This window comes from Lolium rigidum, chromosome 7 (genome assembly GCF_022539505.1).
Source record: "Lolium rigidum isolate FL_2022 chromosome 7, APGP_CSIRO_Lrig_0.1, whole genome shotgun sequence".
Lineage (NCBI taxonomy): Eukaryota > Viridiplantae > Streptophyta > Magnoliopsida > Poales > Poaceae > Lolium > Lolium rigidum.
The window spans coordinates 171,891,949-171,899,922 of record NC_061514.1 but is presented as its reverse complement, the minus strand read 5'-3'; the positions used below and the strand labels follow the sequence as shown (position 1 = coordinate 171,899,922).

General features: G+C 44.1%; 1 protein-coding gene across 1 annotated transcript; it reads left to right on the top strand.

Moving 5' to 3' along the window:
• Nucleotides 1–546: 546 nt before the first annotated feature.
• Nucleotides 547–1,507, top strand: LOC124677474 (quinone-oxidoreductase QR2-like). The gene is made up of 2 exons (XM_047213461.1): nucleotides 547–606; nucleotides 693–1,507. Exons 1-2 carry the CDS (start codon nucleotides 584–586, stop codon nucleotides 1,282–1,284), a joined length of 615 nt encoding a protein of 204 aa, XP_047069417.1. The 5' UTR covers nucleotides 547–583; the 3' UTR covers nucleotides 1,285–1,507.
• The last annotated feature ends 6,467 nt before the right edge of the window (nucleotides 1,508–7,974 follow it).

The window sequence follows — 7,974 nt, the reverse complement described above, 5'->3', positions numbered from 1 at the left end:
TTATTTTTCCTCTTCTGTAGGGTCATCCTTATAATTGTAAAGCCACCGCTAAAGTAATACATGCTTCGAGGCCCTTCGGGGCTTTTCCCGCTCAATTTTTTATTTTTATTTTTGCAGCCATGGTAAAGGCAATGGAAAGGGTCATTAGGTAGCAGGGGCGAGGCAGGTCCAGGAGTATTCCTATTCATCTGGATACCAATAATTTGGCAAAAACGGCAAAGATTTTCACAAAACAAGGACGGTTTTAGCAAGTAAGTGACGATTTTGGTAAAACGGTCACCATCTTGACGAAACGAATACCAAATAGATTTCTAGAGCCGCCAGTTTTGAATCAGTTTGAGTTACTACTTACACGACTTAGCTTTGGACCGGAACTTTTGGCTCTTGGTGCCAACACATCCTATATGCGCTAATTTTTTCAAATTACTGAGGTTTTTTTCCATGTAAAGACTGGTATCGAGGTGCACTAATTCGATTTCCCCTCTACTGTTCTCTATAAATACATGGGCCTCATTGCTACCAACACAAGAAGTAGAACAATTCAGAAACACAAATCAAGGCCGGAAAAGAGAACTCTGCAGCAATGGCGACCAAGATCTACATCGTGTAATGCTCCGCCTCTGCTCAATCTTATTCTCCTATCAGCTAGCACAGTCATCTTATTCGTTCTGTTTATTCTCTTCTCTCCGCAGGTATTACTCGACCTACGGGCATGTCGCGACGCTGGCGGAGGAGATCAAAAAGGGCGCCGACTCCGTCGCCGACGTTGAGGTCACCATCTGGCGGGTCCCGGAGACGCTGCCGCAGGACGTGCTTGAGAAGATGCACGCGGCGCCGAAGCGTGAGGAACACCCTGTCATCACGGCGCGGCAGCTGGCCGAGGCCGACGGCATCCTGTTCGGCTTCCCGACCCGGTTCGGCATGATGGCGGCGCAGATGAAGGCCTTCTTCGACACTACCGGCGGCCTATGGCAGTCTGGTGCCCTCGCCGGCAAGCCCGCGGGGGTCTTCTTCGCCACGGGCACACAGGGCGGCGGCCAGGAGACAACGGCTCTCACGGCCGTCACACAGCTCACGCACCACGGGATGCTGTTCGTGCCGGTCGGGTGCACGCAAGGCGCCGCCATGTTCGCCATGGACGAGGTCAAGGGCGGCAGCCCATATGGTGCCGGCACCTTCGCCGGCGCCGACGGCAACAGGCTGCCCAGCGATGCTGAGCTCGCCTTGGCGGCGCATCAGGGCAAGTACTTCGCCGGCATTGCCAAGAAGCTCAAGGCCGTCTGAAGCCTGATCACTAGCTGTGACGCACCGTTCATGTATAGATGTCGTCATAGATTTTGTCTACATACATTTAAATTTTAATAAATATAAAACATTTATTTTATAGATAAAGGTAGTACTGCGTGCGATGCAGACCCGATGGTGTTTCTCACGCATCATATCCATTGGACCAATATTTACACAGTTGTATACCAATTTAGCTGTATTGCATTTAATTTCTTGTTTGCAAAGAATTTTACCTATCGAGGGAGGCTTGACCTTCAATTTTTAACAGCAGAAAAGGAAACAGCGCAGGATATTATACTGCTAGTGAAATTTTGCTCTCTACCTTGAAAGTTTCAGCTGCAGCTTCGGTAAAAGATGGCGTATATATAAAGTCTCAAGCGGAATCCCGCCAAAATTTTACCTTAGTTTATTTTATAATTTACCTACTTAGTAGTTCCTCTGTATAAAAATATTTTTTTTATTTTTTTAATATGAATATATCTACAAATAAAATATATTTTGATATATCTATTTAGATAAATTAAGACACTTATTTTATACTAAGGTAGTAGGTCTCTCTATGTACCACCAAACCAAATACATAACAAATGAATTAAATAGGCGGTACATTCCAAATCTTAAGCTCCCCTACTTGGAAAGGTAGTTCATTCTTCTCGCCACCCATTTAACCACATGTCTTGCCGATCATCAATTCATCATGTTAGGGCATCTCCAACGGGACGACAGTGAGCGACCGTTTGCGTCCATCCGGTCGAAAATACGTCTGGTGCCATCTCTAGTGGAGCGATGCATCATGATCGGGCTGTCACGGCGACGCAAACCCGACGCATATTTGCGTCTGGGATGCGTTGCGGCTGATGTTGCATGGACGCACTAAGTGACCGCTCGCATCTCCATCGGGCCCGCCTGACAGCGAGCCTGTATCGAGGGCATCGCTTCCGCGGTCAGCGCTTCCGCGTCCGTGCCGCAGCCTTCGTCATCAATGTCGCGGCTGCCTCTTCTGCGCGCGAATTGGCGGGCGGCTGGGCTTATGCGCCGCTTTGAATGGCATCGTTTCCCGCGCGCCCGGCGTACGTTCCGCCGGTTCCAAACTGGCCGTGGGTGGTACCGGAGCTCGTTGTGCTCGACAGCGACGAGGAGAAGCGGTAGACGCAGGCGTTTAGGTTTTTTTTCCATGTATTCAACTATGTAAATTATGTTTTCATGTTATAAAAAATGAAAATTCGAGAAAATTGCCTCGTCTCGCTGGAGCCACCCCTGACGCAAACGGACGCGCGATCGATTTTGACCATTTCGACCGACGCAACGGAGTCGCGCGGACATTTCGGACGCTGAAATGCGTCGCCCCGTTGGAGATACCCTTAGGCCAACGGGCTATAAATAATTTTTTGGGTGGTCCGTCGAGGTAAATGCAAGACCCAACGGCCTGCCGCAAATGAACGATGTTCCAGCCGTTTGGCCACATCTCTAACCTAATTTTGGGATGGCTTTACGATGGCAATGGACAGCGCACGTCCTCACGTGTCCACATTAAATTATGTTGGGTTTACTTGTCGACGACCGAGAGGCGAGAAGACGCGGGTCCACACAGTCCACCCGCATGGACCGATCTTCTTAAATGAAGACATGTCGTTCTCGAGGGAGCCACTTGCAGTCCTCACTCATGAAGCTTCCCAACCCTAGACCCACTCCCCAAACTCTAGCTCGAGGCCATGGCAAAGGTGGCAGCTGGTTCCGGCCTGGCCGTAATGACCACGAGGCCAGCGGGTCCCGCTCGGGAGGCGGCGGCAGTGGAGGCCGCCGTCTCTTCCGTGCGGCCACGCAGAGGCTGCCCCGTCCGCCTCTCGTGTCGCGCTCGGAGCGGCGCATGTACGTGGAGGTTAAGACTGCCCGCCAGTTCACGGAGGCCGATGCGCCTCTGCCCTGGTCCAACGTCCACCTGCCACACGGGTGGCACCTCAACTAGGCACGGGTGTCAATGCCCGCCATTCCCGCGCACTGGCCTGCTCGCTAGTGGGAGATCCTATGATGGCGCATGTACCTACCACCTGATCTCAAGCGAGACCTAGCATACGTCGTGGACTCCCCTCTGTGGGCTCGCTAGTTCGAGGCCGAACACGAGGAGCAACGGGCGGACACCGAGGTGCACCGGGGTGTAGGAGGCACGCCACCTCCAAGGACATCATGCCTCACTTGTCGGCTTCCCTGCGTTTCTGCGTCAACAGGTACCTGGGCCTTCTTGGCACCACCCAAATTCTCTTTTTTGATTTTACAAGTTCACATCTCTTTCTTTTTCTTCAACTGCATTTTCGAGGCTTCCTCATTTCCAAAACGACAGATGAGTTTGTTCGGTGCGAGATTAGATCGGTAGAGGGGGGTATATATTGATGATTTTTAGGTAAAATGGGTATTCTCAACCCAATGCGATATTAGATCGGGAGGGGGTATATATTGATGTTTTTTAGGTAAAAATGAAGAGTTGAAGTTGAAACGGAGGCGAAAAAGAAGTCTGAAGGCCAAAAGACCTCGGGTGGCGCGTCCAACAAGGTAGAGCACGCCACCTAGGCTGTTTTTCCCCTCGTGACTGTTTCGCCCAAATCTTTCGCGAAATATTTTTATTTTGCAAAAAAAGTAACTATCCTAAAATATGAAAAGATTATGAGATCACTACGATCTCAACTTTTATTGGTTTCTGGTATCTGGCAGAGGATAATTCTTTGCAATTATGGCTTCCGGACTCTGGACATTTAACTCCTCCAACTTTCCTATGAACTTTTCACCTTCAATATAATTCTTAAGACATTGTCCATTAACAACATGAGGTTTGCCTTTGTAGTCTCTGTGAAGACGGATGGCTCCGGAGTGATACACCTCTTGCACAACTAATGGATCTTGACATCTCGATGATAATTTACATGTAGAGAACTTGAAATGAGAGTTTAACAATAATACTTCATCTCCTAGTTTGAATTCCTTCCTCTTTATCTTTTTGTCATGCCAAATTTTAACTTTTTTTGAATAGTCTAGTACTCTCGTATCCTTCATTTCTCCACTCATCTAGTAAGTTTAAGTCTAGTATTCTTTTCTCTCCGCGGTTTTAAATCAAAGTTGAGTTGTTTAGCAACCCATCTAGGTTTATGTTCCAATTCTACATGTAGATGATACTCTTTTCCATATATCATTCTATAAGGAGACATACCCATATGATTTTTAAAAGCAGTTCTATAAGCCCACAAAGCATCATTAATTTTAGTTGGCTAATTAGATCTAGCTTTATTAACCGTCTTTTCCAATATGAGCTTTATTTCCGTATTTCTTAATTCAACTTGGCCACTAGTTTGTGGGTGATATGGATATGCTACTCTATGATTAACAACATATTGAACTAATTTTTTCTAAAAACTTGATGTATAAAGTGAGAACTGATACGTCTCAAACGTATCTATAATTTATTATGTTCCATGCTAGTTTTATGACAATACTCACATGTTTTACATATACTTTATATCATTTTGATGCATTTTCCGGAACTAACCTATTAATAAGATGCCGAAGTGCCAGTTCCTGTTTTCTGCTGTTTTTGGTTTCAGAAATCCTACACAGGAAATATTCTTAGAATTGGACGAAACAAAAGCCCACGGTCTTATTTTCCACGGAGCCTTCCAGAACACCTAAGAGGAGACGAAGAGGATCCACGAGGTGGCCACACCATAGGGGGGCGCAGCCCACCCCTCTGCCGCGCCGCCAGGTGGGGACCCCACCTCGGGACTCCACCGACATCGCCCCTTCGTCTATATATTCATCCGTCTCCAAAAACCCTAAAACAACAAGACGATATTCCACGAAGAGTTCCGTAGCCGCCGCCATCGCGAAGACAAGTTTTGGGGGACAGAATCTCCGTTCCGGCACGCCACCGGGACGGGGAATTTCCCCGGAGTCATCCCATCGACACCACCGCCATCTTCATCGCCGCTCGCGACTCCCATGATGAGGAGGGAGTAGTTCTCCCCCGAGGTTGAGGGCTCTACCGGTAGCTATGTGGTTCATCTCTCTCTCCCATGGTGTGATCTTTATGTGATCATGAGCTTTGTATCACTATTAATCTATTACTCTAGTGATGTTATTAAAGTATTCTATTCATCCTCCATGATGTAATGTTGACAGTGTGTGCATCATGTAGTACTTGGCGTAGGTTATGATTGTAATCTCTTGTGGATTATGAAGTTAACTATTACTATGATAGTATTGATGTGATCTATTCCCCCTATCATAGCTATTGTTGACAGTGTGTATGCTATGTTAGTACTCGGTCTAAATTGCAATGGTATTATCTTGGATTATGATTTGATGAGGATAATCCTATGAGTGGTGTTGGTCAAGTACTTGATGAACTTTGAGTGGAGCTTTTGTAGCCGCTACGTGATGATTAGTGATTCCAATAGGAGAGTAATTCAGAGTAGCACAAGTGAAGAGAAGTTATTTAATTGTTATGTGATCATTGTTGAGAGTGTCCACTAGTGAAAGTATGATCCATAGGCCTTGTTTCTAAGCATTGAAACACCGTTTCCAACAAGTTACTGCTACATGTTCGCTTGCTGCCATTTTTATTTCAGATTGCAATTACTACTTATAATCATCCATATTACTTGTATTTCACTATCTCTTAGCCGAACTAGTGCACCTATACATCCGACAAGTGTATTAGGTGTGTTGGGGACACAAGAGACTTCTTGTATCTTAATTGCGGGGTTGCTTGAGAGGGATATCTTTGACCTCTACCTCCCTGAGTTCGATAAACCTTGGGTGATTCACTTAAGGGAAACTTGCTTCGCTGTTCTACAAACCTCTGCTCTTGGAGGCCCAACACTGTCTACGAGGAATAGAAGCGTGCGTAGACATCAAGCTACTTTCCGGCGCCGTTGCCGGGGAGGTAAGGTAAAAGGTATTCACATCCTCCGACTACTAAGCTATTTTCTAGCACTGTTGCCGGTGTGTGAGTGCTCGAAGCTATTTCCTTTAGATTCTGCAATTATATCTTTTTGTTTCTTGTTTTAATTTCACTAATTAGGCTTAATGGAAAACAACAACAAAATTAGAGATCTTTATGAAATTTATATTGAATTAGGACATGAGGTGTTTGAAGAGAAAATTAAAAAACCTATGGAACGTTATATGCATGCTAATGTCAATGTTATTAGTATGAATGCTTTGAACACCATTGTTGCTAATGCTATGGAAAATTCTAAGCTTGGGGAAGCTGGTTTTGATGAGCATGATATTTTTAGTCCCCCAAGCATGGAGGAGAAAATTTACTTTGATGATACTTTACCTCCTATATATGATGATTACAATGATGACTATCATATTTTCAGTCCACCTAATATTGAGGAGAAAATTAATTATGATTACAATATGCCTCCTATATATGATGATTATGATGATGAGAATAATAATGATAGCTATTTTATTGAATTTTCTCCCACTACAATTAATAGTAATGACTATGCTTATGTGGAGAGTAATAATTTTATGCATGTAGCTCATGATAAGAATGTTTCATGTGATAGTTATATTGTTGAGTTTGTTCATGATGCTACTGAAAATATTTATGAGAGAGGACAATATGGTTGTAGGGATTTTCATGTTACTAAAACACCTCTCTTTTTGCTGAAAATCTTGAAGTTGCGCTTGTCTTGTTTTCCTATGCTTATTGCATTATGCTTACATGACTTGTTTATTTACAAGATTCCTTTTCATAGGAAGTGGGTTAGACTTAAAAGTGTTTCTTATTTGCTTTTGATGCTCTCTTTTGCTTCAACTCTTATTTCTTGCGAGAGCATCATTAAAATTACTGAGCCCATCTTAATGGCTATAAAGAAAGCACTTCTTGGGAGATAACCCATGTTTTTATTTTGCTACTGTTTTGTTATGTCTTGGAAGTTGTTACTACTGTAGCAACCTCTTCTTATCTTTATTTTATTGCATTGTTGTGCCAAGTAAAGTCTTTGATAGAAGGTTGATACTAGATTTGGATTTCTGCGCAGAAATAGATCTTTAGCTGTCACGAATTTGAGTTGATCTCTCTGTAGGAGAGTCTAAAAAATCTGCAAAAATTCATGAGTGATCCTCCGATATGTACGCAACTTTCATTCAATTTGAGCTTCTTCATCTGAGCATGTTAAGTGCCTCGAAAAATTCGTCTTTACGGACTGTTCTGTTTTGACAGATTCTGCCTTTTATTTCACATTGCCTCTTTTACAGTGTTTGAGTGGATTTCTTTGCTCCATGAAATTTCAGTAGCCTTGGGTAATGTCCAGAAGTGTTGGGAATGATTGTGTCCTCTCTGAACATGTGAATTTTTAATTATGCACTAACCCTCTAATGAGATTGTTTTGAGTTTGGTGTGGAGGAAGTTTTCAAGGATCAAGAGAGGAGGATGATATGATATGATCAAGAAGAGTGAAAAGTCTAATCTTGGGGATGCACCCGTGGTTCATCCCTGCATATTTCAAGAAGACTCAAGCATCTAAGCTTGGGGATGCCCAAGGCATCCCCTTCTTCATCAACAACTTATCAGGTCACCTCTAGTGAAACTATATTTTTATTCCGTCACATCTTATGTGCTTTACTTGGAGCGTCTGTGTGCTTTTATTTTCGTTTTGTTATTTTCATTCTCTGAATAAATTC